Here is a 26827-nt window from a genome sequence, read left to right on the forward strand (position 1 = left end):
CTCCACCTGTACATGAGAGGTCAGCTGTGCCAGGGCGCTTCTCTGTGCCTCAGCCCCTTCAGCTGCGCCGCCCGGGCAGGGGTTGTCAGTAACATCACAAGAGGTGTTTTGCACAGTGAGTGACAGTGCTAACATCTGGCTGGCCATGGTACAGTAACACACGCCCAGCTGTGAACTGCCAGGAGGAACGCAAGGTGCAGTGAAAGTGCAGGATGGCCACAATACCACCAATTGAGCCGTTCCTGGTGGAGGGGCCGCCTTCTGATCAGGCTCCAAGATAGAAGGAGTAGGTAGACCAACTAATCCTATTCTTTGAAGCTACCAAAGTGAGTAACGAACAGAAGAGAGCTATGCTGTTGCATCTAGGAGGGAAAGACATCTACAGGATTGCCAATTAGTTAAATGAACCGGCCCCCGAAACACATCTCAAACAAATTGGTACCCTTTCAGCGCATTTTGAGACTATTGCGAACCAAGATTACAAACTCTTTTTTTCCGCCAAGCGCGCCAACAAGCGGACGAGTCCATTGACACATTCCACACTCACCTGAAAGACTTAGCAAGCACGTGTGGATTTCACGATGAAGGTGAGGAGATAAGGGGCCAAACAATCAAAGGATGCATTTCTGCCAAATTTCTAGAAAGACTACTGGAAGAGTAGGGGAAACCCTTGGCAGACATCCTAACCCTGGGCCGGACTAAAGAATTGTTGCTGGCCTCAGCAGCCCACATGGAGGCAGCACTACAAATGGTCAACGCAGTGGTCTCTGCCCAGTGGCCAGACCAGGCAGGAAGGTCAATGTGAACCCCCAGGGGTGTGGATATTGTGGCGGAGACCCTCATGGATCGGCAGAATGCCCTGCACATGAAAAGAGATGTTTGGGGTGTGGTAAAATTAATCACTTTGAACAGGTGTGCAGGTCCCGCAAGACTTGAGGGCCCAGTCCCACTGTCAACTTGATCCCCGAAGCACGGATTGGGAACAGTGACATGGATGATGATGAAGAGAAAGATCAGACTGTTCAATCAGCCTAAATGATAGGATCAGCCTCCCCAGCCTCATGCAGACTTCCACAGTGCCAGGTTCGAGTTGGAGACAGCAACATCATGGCTGTTATCGACACTGGGGAACTATCAATGTCATGTCTGCAGAAGTGTATGAGACACTGGAACGGGCCCAATCGCTGAATGCCTCAACCATTAAGGTTTTTGCGTATGGACAAGATCAGACACTGACCATGAGAGGGAAATTCAAAAGGACCATTTCATATGGTTCTAACTCCATCAGATCGCAAATATACATTGCTGAGGATGGACATGGCATGCTGCTGGGTGCAGAGCAGCTGAAGATTTGGAGTTCATCACCTTCTCTTCCGGAATTCACCACAAAACGGTCCAGCACATTCTAGCCGAGTTCCCGCCAGTCTTCAAGGGGATCCGGCAGCTCAAAGGCAAGGAAGTACATCTTCACATCAATCACATGGTCAAGCCTGTAGCTCTACGCCATAGGCGCATCGCATTCCATCTCCGGCCGTTGGTCGAAAAAAAACTGATGAAACTAGAGGCTGCCGGCATTATTAAGAAGGTAACGAGCCCACACCTTGGGTGTCCCCCATCGTGGTCACACTCAAGCTGAAGCAGCCAAGAGAAGTGCAGATTTGCGTCAACATGAGGCTGCCCAATGCATCTATAAAGAGGGAACCACACCTCACTCCAACGATCGACGACCTCATCAGAGTGCTCACTAGAGCGTGCTGGTACTCTAAGCATATTCTCAGATCCGGATACCATCACCTAGTGCTAGATGAGGAGTCGCAATACATCACCACATTCTCAACCTATGTAAGCCTGAGGAGACACACGCGGGTCAGATTTGGGGGGTTCGAGCATGGCTGAGGTGTTTCAGAATGTGATCCAGGAACTGCTGATGGACCTGCCCAGGGTAGTAAATGCCAGCGATGACAGGGTAGTACTTTCCTTGGCATGGTCAACTATGGCTGATTTAGCTACCCTCCCGCAGTCACTCAGGGAGCTCACTAGGTGGTCAGTCCCCTGTGCCTGGGGTCCGAAACAAGAAACAGCATTCCAGGCAATCAAAGACGCTCTATCTTCTAACACCAGTTTGGTGTACCCACGCAAGTTGACCATGATTGCAGTCGATGCCGGTCCTAAGGGGATAGAAGCGGTTCTGTCACAGAAAAGCCAGATGGAAGAAGATTGGAGACCTGTAGCATTTGGCAGTCGTTCTCTGACAGACACTGAACAGAGATACTCACAAATTGAAAAAGAGGCAATAGTCATCCACTGAGGGTGTCGCCATTTCCATTTAAACGTGTATGGACAAACGTTTTTCGTGGCAACTGATCATAAGCCTCTTCTTCCCTTGTTCACCAGCAACACCACCAAACCACCTCCTTGCATCAAAAAATGGATGCTTCAGTTGCAGGAATACAACTGTTGTGTGGAGTACCATCCTCGGACACTAAATCCAACGGAATATCTGTCACGTCACCCTCGAGCAGCCACCCTGAAGAAGGAAGCTGATGTCGAAGACACGGAGGAATACGTCCTGTGCATTACAGCCAGGCCATGCCCCATTCACTTGTCTATGGAGGTACTGAGTAGAGTGTCTCCAATGGGCAATACAAATTCTGAAGCATGGTCAGTGGCAGTCTGCCAAACAGGAGTGGAAGGCACTCGCAGAGGAGGCAAGACAGACTATGGAGAGTCTATACCACTTTCGCCAGGAGCTGAATGAAGATGCCACAAGGTGTCTTCCCACGGTCATCGGTCGGTCATCCCTAAGGCTCTGACAAATTGAGTAATACAACTGGCACATGCTGGGCACCAGGGAATGGGGAAAACTAAGAGCTGGCTGAGAACTAAAGTAAGGTTTCCCCTGATGGACGAAAAGGTAGAGGAGGCTGTGAGATCCTGTCAATGGTGCCATACCACAGGGCAAGTCAGTCAACCAGCTCCGATAATCACTGAGCCTCGACTAGGCAATCCATGGTCTAGTGTCAGTTTGGATTTTGGGAGTCTCCCAGACGCGAGGCACACCTTTGTTTTGATCGATTATCACTCAAAATACCCAGAGGAGGAAGTAATACCGTCATTGAGTGCTAGTGAAGTTATTCCCAAACTATGGAGAGTGATGGCCACTCATGGACTGAGCTGCGAGCTGAAGACTGACAACAGTCCTCCGTTCCAAGGGCAAGAGATAGCGAACTATCTGTCCTCTCTTGGCATTATACGTAAGAAAGTTAACCCTAGGTGGCCTCAAGCGAATGGGGAGGCTGAGAGGTTCTTGCATATTCTTTTCATATCTTTGAGTTTATCTCCATACGCTGCATTCCATGATGGGGAGCGTCCGGGGGCATCTGTCCATGAGACGGGTGGTAGCGGATTCCGTCCTGCATCACCCTAGGTGGCGGCCAGAGGCCCTGCACAAGGAAATGATTCAGGTTTGCTGACAATCTGGAAATGATGAAGTCAGTCGATGGAGGGGAGCTTGCCCGTCTGCTCTTAAGGCAGGTGACTTGGTACCTCTACAGAAGTGCATCCAGGGTAGTAAGTTCAGACTCCTGTATGAAAGAGCACCCTGGGTCATCACTCACCGGAAAGGGACGCGGATTATGGCGCATCCAGGATTGGAGGTTGCCACCAGGAATGTGTCGTCCTTCAAGGTTTTTCACACTCCATAGGAAGGGTCTTTAGAATCAGCAGTGACTGGACCTGCAAGGGAAGACGTCCAAGACTCAAAATCCAATCCCCCTGTGACTGTTGCTCCAGTTCTGGATGCGGCTGTGAGCAGTTCAAACCTCCCAGAAAATTACCCTGTGTTACCTTCCATTCGCATACCTGAATGTCAGGGGGCTACACCTTACAGTCTGAGAAGCAACCCCGAACCATACACACGACTGAGGGAGCACTTCATGTAAGATATTACTGAAAAGTATGTTCCACTTGCTAGTTCCAGTTTGCTATATCCCTTCCTAGTCTGTAGGTATGTTGTGACAGGCAGTGGAGAGGTTTAGGCCATGTTTGGTAACAGTTGGTATATTGTTGATATCCATACAATCTGTTTGAGGAGGAATGTAGTGTCGGCCCTGTGATGCAACATGTGTAACACGACACAATCCACTGTCCGGGGGGAGTTTGTCTTAGACCCTTGGTTTTTGGCATGAGTTTGAGTTTGAGTTTTAAAATACTTGTAAAGCGCTCGTACACCTGCGGTTTCTTGGCGCTACTGCTAACCAGACCAGGGCTAAAAAACGGGGGATACTGCTGGGGATTTAATCAACGGATTTTGTGAACAAATGGGCTTTTAGATGTTTGCGAAATTGCGGGTACAGGGTGATGGATCGCAGATCCAGGGGAAGGGAGTTCCAGAGGATCGGGGCAAGGGTAGCAAATTTCGAACCTCCCCACTTCTTTGTCCGGTAGCGTGGGATAGTGAGGAGGGACTGGGAGGACGAGCGGAGTTGCCTAGTGGGTACATAGGGGGTGATCTCTGAGGAGATAAATGCTGGAGCCAGGTCCAGTCGGGCCAAGAAGGTGATGGAGGCGAGCTTGAATTGGATTCGGGCTCGCACAGGCAGCCAGTGCAGGGATTTCAAGAGGGGGGAGGAACGGTGAAATTTGGGAAGATTGAAGACCAGGCGGGCCGCCTGGTTTTGTATCTGTTGCAAACGCCGTAAACTATATGCAGGGATACCTGCATATAGGGCGTTGCCGTAGTCCAGGCGGGACACCACCATGGCTAAGGTGATGAGTTTGAGAGCTGAGAAGGTGAAGAAATGGGACACCCTGCGTATAGTGCGCAGTGAAAGGAAAGAGGAAGATACCACAGAGCTAACCTGGGAGTGAAGGGTGAGTTGAGAGTTGAGTTTTATGCCGAGGGTTTTAACAGAGGTAGAGGGTTCCGGAGAGGGGCCAAGAGAAGGGGGCCAGAAGAGAGGGGACCAGGGGCTGGATGAACCACCCGTCAACACCAGCTCGGTCTTGTCGGGGTTGAGTTTAAGGTGATTGTGGTTCATCCAGTCCCGGATGTGGAGCATGACAGATGGCATGCAGTGCTGTGGTCCCGTGACCACGTGATGGTACCAATGAAAGGGAGCCCGGCGGATGTGAAGTCAGTGGATACACAGAGGCCGAAGCTCCGAAAGCACACACAGAGTCTGTGTCTTTTGCTGTGGTGCAGCGCGGCCTTGCATAGCGGCGCACGCTCGGAAAGCCAGCAGGTGTCCAGCGCAGGATTCGTGCTAAGGACACAAGTGTTACACTCTCTCATTCCATTTGCATTTTCTCTCCCTTTGTGCTCTCACTTCTAGATTTCTGCACTGCTCTGCTCAACTACCCTTATTTGACTTTTTCATTCTCTCCTTTCCTTCGCTTCGGCCTCTCTACTTTCTTCCTTCACTTTCTTTTACTCTTCACTACGCCAAGTCTTGCTCTTTGCCTTGATATTTTCCAAAATGTCAAGACAAAGCAGTCTCGTCCATAGGTCTGCTCACTTAGTTCTTGTTTAGGGCTTGTGCCCTGTGGGCTTGGAGTGCTGCAGTGCCTCAGAAACATGCCACTGAGTATCACTTGACGGAAGGCTTCATGCTGAAATATCATTGGCTTTCATCAGCTTTCTCTAACAATTGTGAATGCTGTTCTTTCTATAGCTGCATACTAAATACCAAATGGAGATGCTTTCCTTCCTTCTCTGTACAAAGATTGTTGCGTTTTTCATATAAATCCTAATTTTGTGTAGAGGGCATATCCGTTAATCCATACCAAGTGGAGCACCGGCCGTCATTCTTGATCTGGGAAATGAATGAGGCACCTTCCTGGAGAAGGAGATATTGCTCGAGTTTTACATAAAAATAGGTCCCGTGACATGCGTCAGGGGTTGACTAAACTATAGAGAAAGAAAAAGCAGAATATTTGCATAATGCAGCACATTTTTAATAGTATTACTTCATTATTTTGCCATTTTTACTCACGTTAACTCTCTCTGGCCAAGGATTTCACCTCACTATTACCAGTACAGCAGTAAGCAACTAAAAAATTAGTCAACTTTTGCAAAGGGACTTCCACTGTGGGAACACATCACAACGTTTTTAGTAACTTTTTATCCTTTTGTGCTAGAAACATTTTTCTTTGTTACGGCATATAACGACACCAGTATTGCCTTCACTATATCTGTACTGAATATAAAAAAAAATTCTAATAAAATCTTTTGAAATTTAAAAAAAAATCTGCAGATTGTGCAGTATAGAATGGATTATTTCCCAAATCAATAATAATTATGCAGGACATTCTACAGCCACAGAATTGCATAATTCCAGTGGCCCTGTATAAGACTCTGGCACATGGCTGATCTTAATTTTCATTTCATTATTTTGTACTTTGGATGCCTTGTTTGGCACTGTGCTGTTGGCCATTTGCTGAAGCACATATAAGGGGACGTCTCAACCAGCAGCTTCCTCTGCAGGTGGTACCTTCTTACAGTGAAGCTCTTCAGCTGTCTTTACTGCCTGAGGCGCCTTGGTATATACTCTGTAAACTAAACTTTAGTACATTTCCTCCCACAAGTGGCAAATCAAAGCCTTTCACATACTGCATTTAGCAGGTTATGGTCCTCTTAGAAGGAGAATCTAATACCTTGCACACTCTCTTATTCCCACAAGTTGGGCACTGCCACAAAGTGTTTCGAGAATTTGTGTCCATATCCATGTGAAGGGATTCACTTTTTAACAAGAACTATGGGCTTTATAATTAGATGTTCCCTTTATGACAGAACTACCAGAGGCGTAGCTAGAGCTTGTGGCACCCGGGGCTATCCCTCAGATTGCCGCCCCTGGGGAGGTGGGGAGGGGGCTGGGGAAAAAGGACCGAGAGACACGTAGTATCGCCGCTAATAGTTATGTCGATCATGCAAGTTACATGCACATACATGACACGGTGCAAGGCTACACAGTTAAATACACCGGTGACCGGTAGTACAGAGGAGAACACACAGATTGCCACCATACTAACACTGACGTTTGTTACATTAAATTGTAGCTCTCTCCAGCACCTGCACCGCCACATATGCAGTGCAATTCTTAAATCAAATATTGTAGCGTGAAGAACAAACTGACGACTTAACGTTCACTATAAGACAACACATCTTTTCTAACATGGATTTGTATGACTTGGATGCATTTCTCAGAATATGTATCTACAAATTGCAAAATGCTCTGACGTCATCCTGAACATTTCTTTGTAATTATGTATGTTAATTATTTGGAACCATTTCTCAAATTTTTTTGTAACAAAATAACTGTAGAGTACTTTTACGTCGTCTGTGTGTGATATAAAATTTCAAATAAAAAAATAAAAACGTAGAAATTACCAGCATTCACAGGGTTCTATACTTTATGGAATGTTCTCCGACACCCCACTGTACAACCGGCAGCCATGTCTATGTTTATGCAGTTGCAGGGCAATGCCTGCAATGTTCAACTCATGGTTTGTGCACGTGGAGTGGTGAGGCTGGCACCGGAAGTACAGGTAACAACAGCAGGCCGGACATAAAGGAAGTCATAGCTGCCAAGGTTTCAGATTGCTAAATGTGGCATTTTTATAATGTCAGCGTAATTATGAGTGACATTTCAACAACTATGAGTGACACTTTTTTTGCAAGGAAAATCAAGCAATAAAAACAACGGAAACATAAACATCAGAAATTACACCCATTTGAGCAAAGAGAACTGTAAGAAGATTTTAAAACGGCAGCAAAGTACTGGAAATGGAAAGGTACACGCATAGCTTAGAAGTCACAAACCCTCTGCAGACTGTATTTTATCTCAAAAAGACACATTGTGCAATTTGATAAAAAATAAATTCGCTGATAATAGCAGGGTGTGCGGCGCCACCCGGTATTTATTAACAACCTGAGGCTGAAGCTACGTTGCATTGCAAGTCGAAGCAATTAAAATTGAGAAACAATTAAGCATGGGGGTCCATGCAAGCCTCAGGAGAAAAGATTGATTAAAGTACACATAGCCTAGGGGTCACAACTCGGCTGTAGACAGTTTTATTTCAAATATATATACTTTTGAGAGAGTGAGCCTTAAAAAGCCTGCGCTATGTAAGAGTACTTGCACCAATGCGTGTTATGCAGCAGGCTGTAAAAGTAGACTAAAAAATACATATGTTAGCCTAAAAAATACATATGGCACTGCACAGAAATGTTTGCTTTAAAACATACCTTACCGTCACTCGTACTGACTCCTGAAGATGAATGACTTCTTGTGGCAGCTGGGCATCGGATCAGACGCGCAGGTGCCATGAAGGGAGAAGCTTAGACAGCAACTATATTTCTGCACAGGTTCACTAGCGACTCAGAAGGCCTGCCTCACTCGAGTAAGCCACAGGTAGGCCTGAGGTCATGGGTCGAGTCGCCAGGAGGGATCGCATTACCATGCTGCTTTAAGCCGCTCTCTGCGACATTGCACAGCACTTAGCAGGCTGTTGACCAACTTAATTTAGCTGTGGCCCGCCTACTCCAGATGGCGTGTGGTGCGTCGGTGGTGGGAATCCCGAATCAATCCATTCCTCAAGATCCCCACCGGGCACTGGGACAGGGTTGAATAGTTCGAGGCTGGATCCCGAGTCCCAGGATGTCACGCAGTTCAGAAACCTTTGAAATGCTGCACGTTCGAAGCGCACCGCGGGCGGCAGCTGAACTCAGAATGACATTTGGAACCTGTGGCTCGTCCCCGCATTAGCCTGTGTCTTTGCGTGGGAGGTTGACATTGCCCAGGAGAGACTGCCTGACTCGCGACGCACCACTCCACCATAGCTGCCAAGGTTTCAGATTGCAATGTGTGACATTTTCATAATTCCAATGTAATTATGAGTGACATTCAACGTCCATGAGTGACACTATCTTGCGGGCAAAAATCAAGCAATGAAGATGAGAGGCACATATTAAATATCAGAGATTGTACCCATTTGAGGAACGAGAAACTTTGAGAATATCTTAGAACTGCTGCACGGCACCAGAAATATAAGGGCACTAACCAGAGACACACTGTGTGACAGCAGGCTGGCAGGCATTGCTGCGGCTCAGAAGATGATCTGTTCATGACAACACGCTAGCCTAAAAGGCACATTTTATAGCATGGGTCAGCTTGTTATTAAAACTACCCTCACAACCCTAACCCTTACCCTCTTGCATCTGTCTCCCACCTCCGAGAAAAATACCAGCCTTCTGTTCTCATTGTAACATTTTGCAAAGGGCTTAGACACGATTCTTACGTAGAACTTTACATAAATGGCAATTTTTATAATTGCTTATGTGTGATATTTATATGTTTTCATTGTGTGACACTTCGAGTGGCACGTCCTCATGAGTAAATCAAAGCAGTGACTATTATTTGCGTGCCTGTGAGTTTTCTATTACTATAGATAAAAATACAACACAGTCTTCAGAGTGCCTGAATCCATTACATTTTGTCACTTATACTGTCCACTGCAGCTTCTCACTCTTTTCCTGCAGAGTGGACTGGCCTCAGAGATACCAATCTGCACGTCCTCATGAGTAAATCAAAGCAGTGACTATTATTTGCGTGCCTGTGAGTTTTCTATTACTATAGATAAAAATACAACACAGTCTTCAGAGTGCCTGAATCCATTACATTTTGTCACTTATACTGTCCACTGCAGCTTCTCACTCTTTTCCTGCAGAGTGGACTGGCCTCAGAGATACCAATCTGCTAGGAGTCAGACCGGCTGCCTGGGACCGAAATGATGTTTGGGGGTAGGGTGGAGTCAGCACTTCGGTAATTGTGACGCAGGGCGTAAAACATCCTGCCAACACCATTTAGGATTAGAGGCAGCGACAGCCTAGGGCAGCTCGGTAAAAAGAATCAAACTGCCCGTTTCCGTCTGGAATTTATGCACCACTAGTGCGTAGCAATAACTGTCTGGGGTGCATTGGATGCCAGCATTTAAATAAAAAGGAAGGCGAGGTACCACCAGACCTGTGTGTGGGGGCTGCTGTTCGGATAATAATATGAATCATCATGTTGTTCTCTTTCTCATTTGAAGAAAGCCTGTGGGAAGGCCCGACAGTGGGCTTGATTAATCACAACAAGTTTTGATCTGGGCTTATGTAATGTAATCAGGGGCGGCTGGTGACATTTGAAAGCAGTGAGGCGTAAAAGTTGGGCATGACTTTTAAGCCGCGAGCAAGCGAAGCTAACAAAAGTGGGTACAGGTTGGATCCTCCTCCCAAGAGAAAATTGGAAAAAGATAGGCAAATGGTGAATTTTAAAGCGAAGGTATTATGCTATTAAGTGGCTGAAGATTTGCTTTCAATGTAGGAATTGCTCCCTGCCAAGTAATAAAACCTTCCTACTGAACAAAAGCCAGAGTTTACATTATCAATATCGATTCAATGGCAAAACATACTGCTGGCACGGAAAAGCTATTAATTCATCAGTATGACGTAGGACTCACACCCACTTTAAACACTTATGTGACCATAGGCGCTTCAGTGCAGGGATTGAGGGACGGCAACTGGTGCGCATCACACGCTCATTGTTGCTGATATTATCTAAGACCTACTTGACAAACACATTGGCAGCATTAATGGCCGACAGCAAAGTTAAGGAATAACCCCAATGACCTCTGTGGTTTTTAAGGCCCGCTGCTCGTGAATCTGGGTTAGAAGTGCCAGGGACCTTAAGTGAATGAGTCATTTAGAGGCACATACCATAGCAAACAGAGCAGAAGACAGCCCTTTCAGGGCTCCAGAGAAAGCTTGCTATGTCTGGTTTAATAAGATCCACCATTGTTCCCTCACACTGTGAATGGTGATCCGAAATACTTCGAGGAGCATCCTGTGAATGGGTCATTAATGGAGCGAGTGACCAGGCAAAGGCTTTTGCAAGTATTTGGGGCACTTCCCTCACCATGCCTGTAATGTGATGTCGTGCAGGGGTGGGATTAAATATATAATAAAACTTACATCACCGCCGGTCTGGGTCCGCACCTCCTCTTCTCCTCAACCCCTTGGCGCCTTCACGTCGTCGAATGGCACTGGCAGCCCCTTGCAGCCAATCCTGGCGCTGCAGGGGCACAGGTTACTCTACGCCCACAGCACGCCCATTAGGAGACCGAAGGGCTCCTAATGGGCATGCACAAAAAAGCACAAACACAAGTGCACATGCGTTGGCACGGGAAAAAAATTCACCCTCCGTCCCCACGCATGCGCACTCGTGTTGCTGCCTGCCTGGTGACAATCATGTCAATCAACATGACGCCTCCCGACGTCATGATGACTGGCATGCATTGTCAGTTCTCCCTCGGTGTCTCCTGCGGGGCGGCAGCGGGCGGCTACGGGTGGGGGGGCTACGCCCCGACGCCTCTATGGACGCACCGCGCCTGGAAGTAGCTATAATAACGTGAAAAAACTGCCAGCGCTCACCTCTATGATCCGGGCCCGCCTGGCTCAAATCCCACTGGCATTGATTCACCAGTAGATCCGCGCCACTGGGAGGATTAACTAGTTAAGCAGCAGCTGAAAGCCAGCGTCGAGCAGCTACCTCCGCTACAGGCTGTCAGGCAGCAGGCTCTCCATGGCGAGTCTAAGTTAGCCGGTCACTGTGCTGATGAGGGTAGGGTGAGCCTGAGAAGCCCGGCTCGCCCGTGGTATGTACGGCCCCGCGGTTTTGCAAGCAGCGTACACACTGCAAGTGCACTGCAGCTAATCTTGAAATGCCGCCCTTTTTGCGGCACCGCCCTAATAAGTATCCCATAGCCATTGGGCACTGAAAGTGGCATCATTGTTATGCCAGCCGTTGTTTTGGGTGTTGTTTCATTGCAACTCACTAACACGCACATTAACATCATACCCTCAAGCCTGCCTGCCAAAAGCTGCGCACGTCGCGGTAGCGCGCTGACACTGCAGCTCCCAATCATGCGTGCAACGTGCGTACGCTGCAGGCAGGAGTTGAAAGCAGGTGAATTTTCTTGCTTGCACTTTAAACTGTGCCGCCACGCGGGCGCGGCACTTGTGGCCCGTTGCGGCGGCATTTATAATTTATTTGGGGGCTGGGGAAACTGACTGACAAAGTGTCAGACAGTGAATGTCCCCAAATAAATCATAAAGGCCGCCGCAACGGGAGAAATGCAAGGTGGAATGAAAGGTCTGTCTCGACCTACCAGTGACACTTTGAAGCACTTACCCTAAGCCTTTGAGGCACTCACCCACAGACTTTACCTATCTCTGATTCCTCTGTGCAACCAACATATACTGAGGAGGATATGCAGGGGAGAGCCAGAGTTTCTGAATTAGGGCACTGCAGCTTTGACAGTCAATGGCCTCTACCAATGTTTTAGTCAATTGCCACTCCATTATATTCAGTGGAGCTGTCAACGTTCCCTTGTTCCAACTATCTATATATAGTTACTGTTTCAATGCTCTGTTTTTCAGGATTTTTGACAAGATATTCTGTTGGGTTAATACTTTTATTATTGATAGTATGACAAATAATCATTTGAGAAACTTTTTCATCAACTTCTGAACTTTTATCTTTATTCATATTTAGATTCTGTACCTGTCATATTACATAAAAACCTAAAGAGCAGACCAGCCTTTCAGATAAACTGCTCCATAAGTACCTATGCACTAATTGCTATGTTTGTATTTTTTAACTATATAATATTGCAGGACATCTTACCAGAAAAATTAAAACACATAGTGTGTTTCTAACTTTCGGGAGGACTGTCATCTCACTTTGAGAATCTTAGAGCAGCTTGTATGGAAGGCACGTCTGCCCTCTTTTTTTGTGTGTTGTACATAATCTAAATGCAGACAAAGGACAAGAGCAGACATTGCTCAAAACAGTTCCAATACACCATTAAGGAGTATTTTCAACTGCACTTTTAATGTAAATTAACCCTTTTCTAGCGCATGCTGAAATATTGTGAAAAACACAGGATGGCCCCTTTAAAATGATGGCAAATGTATCAAAAGAATATCCACATTTGTGTTTGTAACACTACCAGCTACAAATAGGATGTCTGCCCCTGATTTGCTTTTAGGGAGACTGAAATAGTAACATTTTTGTAAGCAGTGGGTTGTGTTGACGACCTTCTCAAGTTATTAAGTTTTCTTTTTCTTTTTATTATTTTTTTTTTATTAAGATGTTTGTATTTTTCCCAAAAATTCCAATAGCTGTTACAGCACATTCAATCAAATTATAGCAATATTATGCTATGGCACAAATATATCCTAAACAAATAGTACAGTACACAAAGGGGAGAGGAAGCGTCATAAACAAAAATTCACGCATGTACATTACCACATAGACATTTGTGATTTTAGTCAGTTGTCAGAGAAACTTCCCCGTGCCCACTACCCGACGTACCTCCAGTATCCATTGCTTTTTTCCAATTAACTATAGGTCACCAAATCTTCGCCCCCAGTGCTCTAGCTCTTCGCCCCTTTCTATCGTAAATTGCTTTCTCCAAATTATAAATAGCGAGTAATCTTGCAATCCAGATTTGAAATGTTGGCGGGCCCTATCCAGCCACGCCCTAGCTATGCATATTCGATAAACTGCGGCTGCCATAAACAAGAACTCCATGGGTAAGTCCTCTGCCCCTTCCACCACCCCCAAGATTATTAATTCATCTGAGAGTTTGAACTCAATTCTTAGTGAGCCCTCCATGAACTTTTCGATATCGACCTTTAGAGAATACAATTGTGGGCATTGTGCAAACATATGAACAATATCTGCATTGCCTGAATCACATCACGGACAGGTTGTTCCCGAGACCCCGCCCCATTGAGCAATTCTGGCGGGAGTATGATACAATGAGTAGAGTGTCTTATAATGCTGCGATTGTAGTGTCGTTGAGCATAAAACAGTACGTCCCAGATCCAGAGAAGACTGGAAGCCCTCTAGCTGTGTACCAACTTTCTCTACCCACTGTGTTGCATATTTCTCCCTGTCGTCACTTTTACTTTCGCAAAGTTCTGCATATAGCTGCCTAATTGTACAGTGAGTACAACGTTCTATATATTCCATTACTCGGCAATGACCAAAACCTGTTTATTTGCAAAATAGCTTCTTACCTGCAGGTACTTGAAGAAGCTACTACCTTCTAGTTTGTACTTTGTTTGTAATTCATAAAACTGTAAAATACCCCCCTGGTGATCCATAAGGTTCCCAAGCTTGGTAATCCCCTTGTTATCCAGTCCCTCATGACCGTGTCCGTAAAAACATCCTTCAGTTTTGAGAGATTCGTATAGAGTCGTGTATAGTTGTTGTATCTGCCTAAGCCCAGTTTTTTTGATAGCGCATTCCAAATCTTATATGCCGCTCCTAGTGTCTTAAACTTTGTATGTTTGAAGTAACTGAAATCAATTGTGTTTAGAAAGCCATTCTCAGCCTCATCACCCAGCAGTGCAGTATATACATGAGTGAAACCAAGTCTGCTATGCAATCTCTCCATTGCTCCGCCCCCTATCAGTCCCTGAAAATACTGCAAAGCCGCTGCCCAGTAGTAGAGCCTAAAGTCTAGGGCCCCCCTTTTCTCTGGGTAGTGTGAGATGTTGATAAGCTCTTCTGGTCTTTCCCTGTGCCCAGATGAGTCTATTAAGTATTGCTTCTAATTTGTTAAACCATGAGTGGTCAAAAAACAGCGGAATAGCTCTAAAAATGTAAAGGAATTTCGGGAACGTTATCATCTGAATCACGTTTATACGGCCCATCAGGGTCAAGTGTAGATTGTGAATCCTTTAAGTGTTTTCCTTTACTTTTGCTAATAAGGGTCCCATATTTAGCTCCACCAGTCTATCTAAATCTGCTGTAACCTTTATCCCCGGATATACTGCTTCCGTCACCACTCAGATGTCATGATATCTTACAAATCTATTTTGAACGATCTGCGTCCTTCCCTTGTTTATCAGGTATCCTGGCACTGCCCCAAAGTTTGTTGCTTCCTGCTCAATTTCTGCTATAGCTCTCCCTGGATTTGGTGTAATAATAGCTATGTCGTCTGCATACGCGAAAATGTTATGTTCTTTTCCATGCAATTTAACCGGAACGATGTTATTATTCCCCTCAAGCCTTCGTAAGATAGGGTCCAAATACAGTGCGAACAGGAGGAGCGAGGCCGGTCAGCCCTGTCTTGTCCCGTGTCTTATCTGCACTGCATCTGTATAGCCCTTATTAATCCTTATTCTCGCGGTCGGGTCAACATATAGGGCCTGAATTGCTTTAATATAACCCCGGGCCAATGCCAAACCATTCGAGTACCTTCCACAAATAGTCCTAGGAAACCCTGTCGAAGGCTTTCTCCGCATCCAGGAATACAGCTGCGACAGGGTCTCCTGCAACCTCCGTGGCATCTAAAATGGTGATCATTTGCCTTGTGTGCTGTGTGGTCCCTTTCCCTGGGATAAATCCGTGCTGTGAAATACTAACTAAGCTCTCAATTATTTTACTTAACCTCTGTGCCAGTGTTTTAGAAAATATTTTAGCGTCCGCATTCATGAGTGTAATTGGTCTGTAGGACCTCATGTTCTAACGGAGGTTTATGCTTTTTGAGAATGACTATAATATCTGCCCCCGCCCAGTAGTGTGGTATTGAGTTCTTTATCTGTGCCTGTCTGAAGGTCTCCAGCATGTCCTTCCCCAGCACGCCCCAGAAGATTTGATAGAATTATGCTAGAATTTGGTCAGGCCCTGTAGCTTTCCCAGAAGGGAGATTAAAAACTGCATCCTGTATTTCCTGCAAAGTCAGTCGGAGATCTAGTGCCTCTTTTCCTTCTTCGTTGGTATGTCTGACAAATATTCCCCGATTTCTAGGTCCCTGTCAAGAGGATTGTGATCATATAGGGCTGCATAAAATTTCCTAAAAACTTCCCGTAGTTCTTCTACCTTGTTTACAACCCCAAACGCACCGTCATTAATTTCCTTTATTTCCCCTGCCGCCAAATTCTGCCTGGTGCGGATTGCTAAAAGGTGGCCTACCCTCTCAGTATACTCATAGCATTTTTCTTTTTTAGCCAGGTAATTTCCTGCCACTCTTCTTGCCATACTTTCACCAGCTTCTGCTTTATTTAGTTCTATTTTTGTTAGTATCTCCTCTATTGAGTCTTGATTGGAAATGGCTTGTATTAAGTGGTCTTCTAGCTCTGCCAAGACCCTGAACCTTTTATCAAGTGCAGTGTTCTCCTTTTTAGCCCTCTGAAGCGCGTAGCTCAGAGTTTTTCCCAGAATTCCGGCCTTGAATGCGTCCCTGACCATTCCTGCAGAAGCTGTTCCCAAGTTGATCTCCCAGAACTGCCCGATCCAAACCTGCATCTGATTGATATAGCCTTCTTCCCTTAGAAGCCCTCTCTCAAAGGTCCATGATTAGGCCTTTCTTTCCTCCCTGCCAACCTGTGGCAAGGTTAGCACAAGCGGGTTATGGTCCGAAAGTATCCTTGGAAGCCTTTCCACCTGACTACCACTTAGCAAGGAGCTCGAAATCAAGAAATAATCTAGCCTGGCCACCGACCTATGTGGCACCGAGTAAAAGGTACTACCTGTCCCTAACGGATTGTTCTGGGCCCACACATCCACTAATGCATTGTGTTGCGCTAGAATGCAGATAGCCTTACATGTTCTTTTCTTCCGCCCTCCATAGACACCCCCTCCCGTCATACCCAAGCCCGCCAGACCGTTGATATTAAAATCCCACCAACAGATTACGGGTTCTGTCCATAGAGTTAGTTCCAAGTCCAGAAATTCGAAAACATCCGGTTCGTCATCAGTAGAACCATACACAGAGACGATTGTGTAACAGCCAGTCCCTGTTTCTCCTTCAATCATTGCCCATCTCCCCCCACTGATCTTCTTTTCTCTTTTTAACTCTCATCAGACCCTTCTTAGCTAATATGGCGACCCCTCTTGTCTTAGTACTTTGCTTTGTGTGTGCAAGGACCTCGAAACCCATTTGATCCAGCAAGAATTTGTTATTTCCCTCAATATGGGTCTCCTGTAGGCAGATTACATCTAGTTTCAATAGCTTCCATCATTTATGCCACATATATGTATAGAGGCAATCCTTAAAGCCATCTATACTTGTTGAAAGTTTCCTTACTATATACCCAATTAGTCCTCCTCTCTGCTAATGCAACTAGTGCAAACATGTGTCTGTGTCTCTTCTTCTTTTGTGCTGTAGTTTCCAAACAACCATCACCAAAACCCTCGTGCCCCCCCTCCCTCCCCCTCCCCCTACCTTCCCACCCCCCCTTTTACAGGCAAATAGGTCAAGCATGACCTATGTGTGACTGCTATATGTTGTAGTGTCGCCTCCCTCTCCTTCCTTTACCCAATATTGATCGATCCTGTATGTCAAATAAGTACCTGTCATATAGCTACCCCTACGGGATATTAGAAGGGCCTTTCCCCCTGTTGTTTTTCCCCCTGTGATTCTCAGTAAGCTCTGCTAGGAGTTCTCCTGCCTTATTCTCTGAAAAGAACATCCTAGTCTGTCCCCCAGTGATAACTTTTAATCTTGCTGGAAACATTTGGTATGCCTCTGAGCCTTGGCGCTGGAAAGGAGGGATTAGTTGCCTGAGTTTCCACCTCCTTTCAACTGTCACATGGCAGAAGTCCGGTCTTGCAAAGAAGGTGACGCCATCATGTGATTTTTTTGCATCTGGTCTGGCTCTCTCCATTATTTCTTGACTTGCCAAGTAATTCCCTAGGAACACAAGCATTGCCCTAGGCAGAGTATCTTGGTTTCCTCCCCGATTCTTCTTCAATGTCAAAGGGAATCTGTGCGCCCTTTGTACCTTTGTCTCCCATTGCCATTGAGCCTCGGAAAAAAGCGCCTTTTATTAACTTAATAACATACCCTCTTGCGTCCTGCCCTTCCAGCCCCTCTACCAGTCCCAACAGTCTCACATTGTTTCTTCTCTGGCGATTTTCAAAATCTTCGATCTTCCACTAAAGGTCTTCCACAACCTTCCCTTGCTCCATTTTAAAGGTCTGCCAATCCGTCACCTCATTCTCAAGTCTACCAGTTCTTTCCTCCACTTGAGCCACTCTTTCCTCAACTTCTTCGTATTTCTTGTTCATTTTTCTGAGTGATGCTTGGATCTTTTTCGTGCCTTGTCTGGCTCTCCGGCTTTCTGCCCTGGCCTCCACCTGCAACTGCTTCAGTGTATTAAACATTAAGTCCAGTGTAGCGTGTTGCGATGGGGACCCAGCGTTCGCCCCTCCAGCGGCCCCTTCCTCCTGGTTGTCTTCAGGGTATACACTAGAAGTGGCAGAGTAGTCCCATGATAACTTTTTGCCAGTTGGAACACTTCCTCCTTCCCGCCTTGGCGCATATCTCCTTTTCTTTTGTGTGCCTTTGCCCCTGGAGCTGCTACTACCATTTGAATCTGTTGTAGGGTCTGTGGAGCTGCCCCCTCCTGATCACTTGTGTGGAAGGAATCTGATCCTTCATCGACGGAGAAGAACCTGTCCCCTACCGGTGAGCCCCCTCTGGCCCCTTTGATCTCACCTCGTTCCCGCTGTGAATCCAGACTTGTCAAGCTCCCCCACTTTGCATCATGACTCTGTCTTATATCACTGTTGAGCCCTGCTTCCACTTACAACAAAACATCTAATATTTGCGAGTTATTCTGTCTCTCTATAGCTCCCTGAGCAGCCCTTGACTCATCTGGTACACCCCCGCTCACCAGTGTTACGTTGTCTGAGTCTTCAGTTCTCTGAGCGGTTTCCGCGGGAGGCGTACACTCCGGAACTGCTCCGTCCTGTTGCCTGGCAACCGTGACGCTTGCTTCCTCGAGGACGGCATTCTCTGTCCTGGCGTCTACCGTGGAGGGGTGACTCACCGAGGGCCTAGCCGCTGCTGCTGTCAGTCCTACCGATCCTGCCAATGTTTTTTCTGCGAAGGATTCTGCCAGGGTAGGCTGTCTTAAGTTGGTATCTTTAATCTGTGGGGAGTCGGTCCGCTGTGGGATTGCTGTTTCTTTGCTTTTCTGTCCGCGATCCTGTTGTGACTCCCGCTGTGCTTTGGTGCCGGCCAACGGGGCCTGTGTCAGCTTTGAGTCCATTTTCTTCTCTCTTTCGGCCTTCTCAGCCCTTTTCTGCTGTGCCTTTGAGGATGAGGTATTCGCAGGGGTCAACCGCTTATTTGATGGAGGCATCTTCGGTACAGCCCCAGTGCTGGAACCATCCCGCTGACCTAGCACCTTGCTCATGGTGTTTGGAGCCGATGTTAGCTTCTCTTTTTCATTGTCTTTTTCTTTGTCTAGTCTCGTGCGCTGAGACATTACCCAGGATATTTTAATCTTGCTGTATAGGTTTCTCCAGTATCTTCTCAGCGCCCACAATGCCTCCGAGACTCCTTTCTTTATCAGGAGATGAACGCCCGTATTTGTCCTTGCCTGGTTCTCGGTTAGCCCATAGAAGATCAGCATATCCATACTAGGGTGCCAACAGCATTCTTAGACGGGAGAGGGAGTAGAGTGCGACTGTCCTCTACAACACAGTAGCGGCCATCTTGCCTTCACCTTACAAAAGTTTCACCATCCAAGTTATTAAGTTTTCAATTAAGGTTGTAATTCTTTAATCCTGTTAGAGTGATTCAAATTAAATCTAAGCTTAACCACAGCATTGATGAAAGCAGGGCATTAATGTCAGAGCCAAAACGTTTACCTTAATTAGTAAGAGGGGTTTTCACCTTGGATGATAGTGTTTGTATCCTTGAATTAACCTTACTCTAAGACCAGGTACGTCTATATCATTTACTGCAGATATAAAGGCATCATTGTATGACCACTATGCTCAGTTGGACCTGACACTCTTTGCAGGGCTATGCCTAAACATTTTGGCTTCACAAAACCTGTATTGCTGAATTTGTTTTTGTTGGCTTTAGGACTCCTATTCCTAATTGGCACATTAGATTTAATTGTAAGACCCTGATAAATTGCATATCATGTACCCAGAGCCAGTAAATTAAATTCCACTAGTGGTCTTAAAGCACTCATTGTACATCCCACTAAAATAGCACTCTAAAACATGGCTAAGCCCTGACACTTCAGGCCGTAGAGTTGTTTTTAAGTGTCATTTCAAGCTGGCAAATAAAACGTTTACTATGCTTAAACTTTTCTTTTTAATACCTATAGGTCACCCCTAAGGTAGAACCTATCATTTCCTAGGGCAGAGTTCATGGCATTCAAAATGTAGGACATGTGTCCTAAAGTCGTTTTCAAAGTTGTTAGGCCCATCTCTCAAATTGACTAACACTGTCTTACATTTAAACAGTGCTAACTTTGGATTGAGAGAAAATAGATATATGGGGCCAAGTTCACATAGGGAAATGTACACTTTTATGTAAGTTTTCTATTGTTTGCTATTCACAAAGGTATTTTACCAGTCCCATCTTTATGACATGAAAAGATAGGACTGTCCTATCTTTTTATACACAGAGACTTCACACTTGTTTAGACTCAAATGAATAGTAATTGAAAATCCTCTTTAATGGTAAAAGTCAGGCCTTAGTTCACAGTTCTGAAAATGGCACTTTTAGAAAATGTGTATCTTACTGTCCAAACCATTTGTGCCTTCTGCCAGTATCTAATATCACAAGACTGTAAAGGGCTAACCTGCTCTGGAATGTGTATTCCTCCCAGACAGTGATACAAAGGGGACTAGATATGGGCAGAATGTACCATAATACCAGGATGGCTGGGAGCAGAGCTGTACCCTAGCCCACATAGACTTCAAAGGGGTTTGCCTCCAGCATTGAGTCAGCTGGTATAATGATGAGGTACATAGCTGCAGCGTTTTTGTCTCTCAGAAAAGGGGGGAGTTCTTGCCGCACGGTCTTTCTGGGGTGGCATAGGGGCAAGAGGCGATGCCCGGGCTGTGGCTGGCTTCCGGACAATGCCCCTGTCTGTGTCTCTCATTTTAATGCGGCTACCACCAAGCATTCGTGTCTGCTCCTCAATACAAGATCGCTGAGCAGGCATGCTTTTGACATCTATGAGCTCCTGGTCACGGAGGAGCCTCTTTGTCTGCTGCTCACAGAGACATGGCTGGGGGAGACCTCGAACCCGGACATAGCCACGGCAATCCCCCCTGACTTTGTTATATTCAGACAGGATAGGGTGAAGTGTAGCGGTGGGGGTGTGGCTATCGTGGTAAATAGGTTTGCTACATGTTCCATTATCCCCACAGATGTTATTTCAGGTTGTGAATCCATGGCATTTTCTATGTCATTGTCACCACACCAATCATTTTCAGGGCTACTGATCTATAGACCGCCAGGGCCCTTGGGTTCTTTTTATGAAGAGTTGCAGGCAGTGGCATCAGCACTTTGTTTGAGGGCAGAGCATTGCATTGTATTAGGGTATTTTAATATCCATATGGACGAGCGGGATGATGTAGATGCGATAAAAATCTGCAATATCACTTCTTCCCTCGGTCTTTCCCCTACCTCACTATGCCCAATCATAACAAGGGTCACACCCTTGACCAGGTGTTCTACACTGTTCCCATTGATGTTTCTACCCCTGCTCCGGTGCTTTGGTCAGACCACTTTTTGATTAAATTCTACATTCTTTGTACTAACAAACCTCCATGCAGTACCCCTCTATGGCCGTGTCAGGCCCCTCGGGCGTATCATCGTGTAACCCCTGAAATGCTGGCCCAGGTTTGTCTACTTCATCCTTGCCCACTGTCTGGGGTCCTAGAAAAAGATCTTGCTTCTATGCAGGCATGGCTTATCGAAAAGTTAGATGAACTTGCCCCTGAGACTGCCCCGCGTAAATCTATCAAACGGGCCTCCGCTCCTTGGTTCACTGAAGCCTTGGCCTCGGCACGACGTCAGTGTAAGGTTGCGGAGAGGCCCTGGCGCCGTCAGTACGACACCATGACCAAGCTGGCGTACAGGGCTTCCATCAAAGCCTACCACCAAGACATTTTGCTTGGGAAGAAAACTTATTTCTCAAGGAGAATCGAGATGGCCACCAATTCTTGCAAGGAGATATTTACAATTGTAAGGGAATTTACTGCCCCTAAAATGAGTACGCCGCTACGGGCGCACTCGGAACCTTGGGAGACCTCTCTTGCTAATTTTTTTACCACCAAAATTAAGTCCATTCAGGACTCCTTATTGCTGTCTGGGGTAGTGGCAGCCCCCGGCGCGAATTTCCTGGTAGGGTCTGTAGCTAGCTTGGAGCCCACTCTTTCGGAATTTCCACCCTTATCCGCAGCTACATCTTTGGAACTCTTAGCTAAGTTAAAGTCAGGGTCCCCTCTTGATCCCTGCCCTGCCAAATATTTGGCGAAAATGGTAATAAATCCCCTTGTTAATCCCTTGCTGAACCTTTCTCTAAGCAGTGGGGTGGTACCTTCAGTTTGGAGCAAGCTATGGTTATTCCATTACTGAAGAAGCCCAGTCTGGATCCGGAGGTCTTTGCCAACTATAGGCCTATCTCTCTCCTGCCAGCTTTCGCCAAAATCATGGAGAAACACGTACACACATCCCTCTCCAATTTCCTTGAATCCCACAATTTGTTACATTCTGCTCAATCCTGCTTCCGTACCAACTTGAGCACCGAGACGGCGCTGTTGGAAGTTACGGAGGCGATCAAGGAGGTATTGGATGTAGGAGGCAAGGCCATGCTGGTGATGCTCGACCTGTCGGCGGCCTTTGACACGCTCCCCCATGAGGGTCTCCTCATCAGACTCAGTGAAATCAGTTTGCTGGGACGGTGCTCAGCTGGTTTAGATCTTTCTTAGCGGGCCACTGTCAAACGGTCTGGGCCCCGCCTTGCTCTGCGACGGTGCCGTCATTGGAGGTCAGAGTTCCTCAGGGCTCTGTTTTGAGCCCTACTGTCTTTAACATCTTTCTCACCCCTTTGGCAACACTGGCAGAGTCTTTTGGGGCCCAGATTGTATCATACGCCGACGATACCCAGCTCCTCTTCACTTGTGTGAAGGGGTCTGAGTTAATCGGAGAGAACATCCGAGAGTACCTTGGGGCGGTTTTTAAATGGTTCCAGCTAAACGGCCTCAAGTGCAACTCGGATAAATCTGAGGTGCTCTTTTTCCTCCATCGGCTGCATCTTTGATAGCTTAGAACCTCAGTGTTAAAAGCCCCAGATTCTCGGCTTCACTGGAACATGTTTTGGCCTCCTTAAGATGCTCCGTAAGTTTCTTCCTCTGCTCCCGTTGGCGCATAGGAAACTTACAGTGCAGGCCCTTATTGGGTTGTGGCTTGATTACGCCAATGTCCTGTATTTGGGCCTGCCGGAGTATCTTCTCCAACGTCTGCAGGTGGCTCAGAACTCGGCTGCGCGTGCCACTTTTGGCCTGCACAGTCGAGCCAGGACATCGGACCTCTTGCAGTCTCTTCATTGGTTGCCTATCCGGAAACGTATAGTTTTTAAAGCTCTTACTCTGGCTCACAAGGCCTTGCACGCTTCCAGGGCCAAATACATTCAAAAACAGCTGGCTCTCTATCATCCTGTCAGATCTTTGAGGTCTGAGTCGCAGGCTTTGGCTGTGGTCCCAGTCATAAGAAGAGCTCGGATTGGGGGCCGATCCTTTAAGTACCTGGCGCCTCAGCTCTGGAATACTTTGCCAATTGCTCTTCGCAAGAAGACCAATTTGTTGGCCTTTAGAAAGGACCTGAAATCTTAGTTATTTGTTCAGTAGGCCATACCTCTTTCTCGCCTGCCCCTTTGTTTCTGTTATAGGTCTTAAAGCGCCGGGACACTCTCCGGAGTAGCCAAGCGCTATATAAAACACCACTAACATTAACATTAACATAAACAAGAGAAGCTGACACCATCCTGTTTTCATCCTAGACAGTCCCGAACCTTGGCAGGGGAAGGGAAGAACTTTCCAGAACCAGATGGGGGCGGGGGGGGTAGGATAGGATATGCCCCCACACACAAAGGCTGGCACCATGTATGCATATTGGACCTCCTAAAAAACACACATAATATCATTTCTGGACTTGTGGACTGCCTGCCTGGGGAGGAAATCAGGACCTTCTCCTTGAACCCAGAATCAACAGGGTGACTCAAAGGGGTAGCTGGCTGCCCTTCTGTGTGAACTGCAGGGACACAACAAGCTTCCGACAGCTTGAACCCTGCTGCTGGCCTCTGCTGGAGTGACCTAAGCCCACAAGTGGTGCCCCCCCGCCCCCACGTCCTGGACCATTGGAATTTTTTTGGGCAATACTGCTCCTCACTATCCCTAAAATCCAAGACTTGGGAAATGTCGCAAGCCAAACTGCCTGGAGAAGCAACAGAAGACCAGGACCTACCATCCAAGGTACGTTGCCAATCATCCTGCCTTCATGGCACTTACCGCTACATTCCTCTCAGCAACAGCAAATGCTCTTGAGCTGGCCCACCCTGCATCAGTATCTGACCTTGTGCAGCTTCACCCCATTTGTCTAATCTAAGCTCCAAAGAAATCTCTAAATCCAAAGGTAGACATTTTCAGAGGGCTTGATGACGACCAGCCCCCCCTCATGAATATTGACAACCTCCTTGGCCTAGAAAATCAGCTTCTCCTGATCTGAGCTTTTTCCCATCTTTGTCAACAGATTTTTAACTAGCCCAGTCCAGTGACTCCACATCAATCCACCCATTTTTTTGGACCTAGGCTCCATTCCGGTCAGCCTTAACTTTCCACTTTGACCTGGTCTCGCACAACCAAATACCCATGGTTGGTCCTTTTATCTTCTGGGAGCTATTTTGTACTAAAAATGATGAACTAAAAAGCTCTGGTTCTTCCGATTTAATTAACTTTTGAGTAGTTTTATGTTTTAAAATGTATTTGTCTAAATTGGTGTGAGATTTTTCTTGTGTTGTGTTTTTACCTTATTAATGTTTGTGTGTTGCATAAATACTTTACACATTGCCTCAAAGTTACGCTTGACTGCTTTTGTGCCAAGCTACCTGAGAGTTAAGTTCTGGTTAATTCAGTGACTTTTTAGTGGCTCACAATCACAAGGATTGTTTATTATTTGAGTGGAACTATCACCCCTTGCAACTAATAACCTAGTTTTTTAGATCATCCATGTGATACATTCCAGGATGATTGGAAGTCATTTAAATCTAAAAAGGTTATCCAGTCTTATTACTAACTGGAGTACAATTGATCGAATTTTGTTATGTCGTTCTGCATGATTTACATTTGCACCTTGTGAATTACTATCCACATTTTCAATCTGATTTGCATATCAGTACATGTAGATTATTATTTTTTCAGGATTTACCTGCCTTAAAAATTAAATCCACAGGTAGGTACTAGAGACTGATGCTGAAATTATTTCTTGTTCATTCAGCAATCTTGATTCTCAGTGTTTCTTCACAGGCACTATTAGCATCTTCAAACCTTCAACCTCCTCCATCGTTTTGTACACAACAACTGGCATCCGGCTGCAGATAGACTTCACACCATTAATGATGTTCTACATAACTCTAGATCCGTCCTACAAGGGGTCAACCTGTGGTAAGACCCACACTTCTTCTGAATAAACAGCCATTCTCTTAAGATGTGACAAGATTTTTAACCCTTCTTTGTTTCTTCACACAGGTCTTTGTGGAAACTACAATGATTACCAGAGTGATGACTTTAAATGCAACAATGGTTTAGCAGAAGCAACTGCAGCCGCTGCGGCCAATACATGGAAGATCCTCGCTAGCTGCCCAGATGTTCAAATCACCTTCAAGGATCCCTGTTCCTTGAACACAGGAGTTGGTAAGTATGTGAGGTTACGTTATGCCATGTTACACATTTTTATATAGAGTAAATGTTGCATTAGTATGTCCTTGCTAAACTATAGTGTCCGTTTCCTTTATGACTCGGTCTGGAAAACTCTGCCCCAAACCAAAACCTATTGTTGTTCATGATAGTATATATTTGCATTTGTTGTAAATTTGATTTCAAAGGTTTTGCCTTCTGTTAATTGCCTAAGCCTCGTCTAACAAGGATGCTAACTGGTCTGAATGTCAAGGTAGCTGAAAATGCTAATCTCACAGGAGAGACCTTGCATGTCATTCATTGTATAAGACCGAACCCAAGACAAATTGTATGGATAAAATGTATTGAACAGAGATAATGTCTTAACAATTCTTTGATACCTGCCCTTGTTTGAGGAAAGATACATTAGAACTTCTTGTCTTTGTGTGGACAAAGCATTATGGTATATGCTACAGCTTGTCATTTCGAATATGGAGTATCTGCATAATTGGCAATTATTTGGCAATTAAAGCCTAACTAGGCAATTAGGCTTTATTTATGTCACAATGAGTTGCAGATACTAATGGGAGACCTGAAAGAAGAAAAGATATAATAGAATGTAAAAAAAGAGAAGATAGGAGTTAGCAGTTGAACGATATGTACAACTTAGAAACACTTTATAGACATTCATCCATCTGGGTATCTTTGAATACTTGAGTGTCACAAAACTCAGAGAGCACAATAGGCACATTTTCCCTTCATGTTCGCCTCTATATCATTGTACAACGACCTTCTGTAGAATACACATAATAGTAGGTCATTCAAAAGGAGTCCATTACACTTGACTTAAATTATGTGAAAGTACCATTATGGCCAAAAATATGTGGTTCATACTGGCTTCTGACAGATAAGCTGCAGCTTAGCTTAAAAAAATTAGGGATGGGTGTATCTCATGGAATTTGACTACGCGTGATTCTGCAGTTACATAAAAACGTGAGATTCTGTGGAGTTTCAGCAACAGGCAGAAATACACACATTGAGCTGTGATTTAGCACCGGTAG

At 45.8% G+C, this 26827-nt stretch overlaps 1 protein-coding gene across 1 annotated transcript in view; it reads left to right on the forward strand.

Moving 5' to 3' along the window:
- Positions 1–26827, forward strand: part of LOC147733201 (mucin-2-like) — a 1190401-nt gene that overhangs the window by 456932 nt on the left and 706642 nt on the right. The window contains exons 13-14 of the mRNA XM_086957735.1: positions 25398–25535; positions 25620–25784. Coding sequence (XP_086813861.1) covers positions 25398–25535; positions 25620–25784 — 303 coding nt within the window. The remainder of the gene's footprint in view (positions 1–25397; positions 25536–25619; positions 25785–26827) is intronic.

The sequence above is a fragment of the Lissotriton vulgaris genome, chromosome 2_1, assembly GCF_964263255.1.
Source record: "Lissotriton vulgaris chromosome 2_1, aLisVul1.2, whole genome shotgun sequence".
Lineage (NCBI taxonomy): Eukaryota > Metazoa > Chordata > Amphibia > Caudata > Salamandridae > Lissotriton > Lissotriton vulgaris.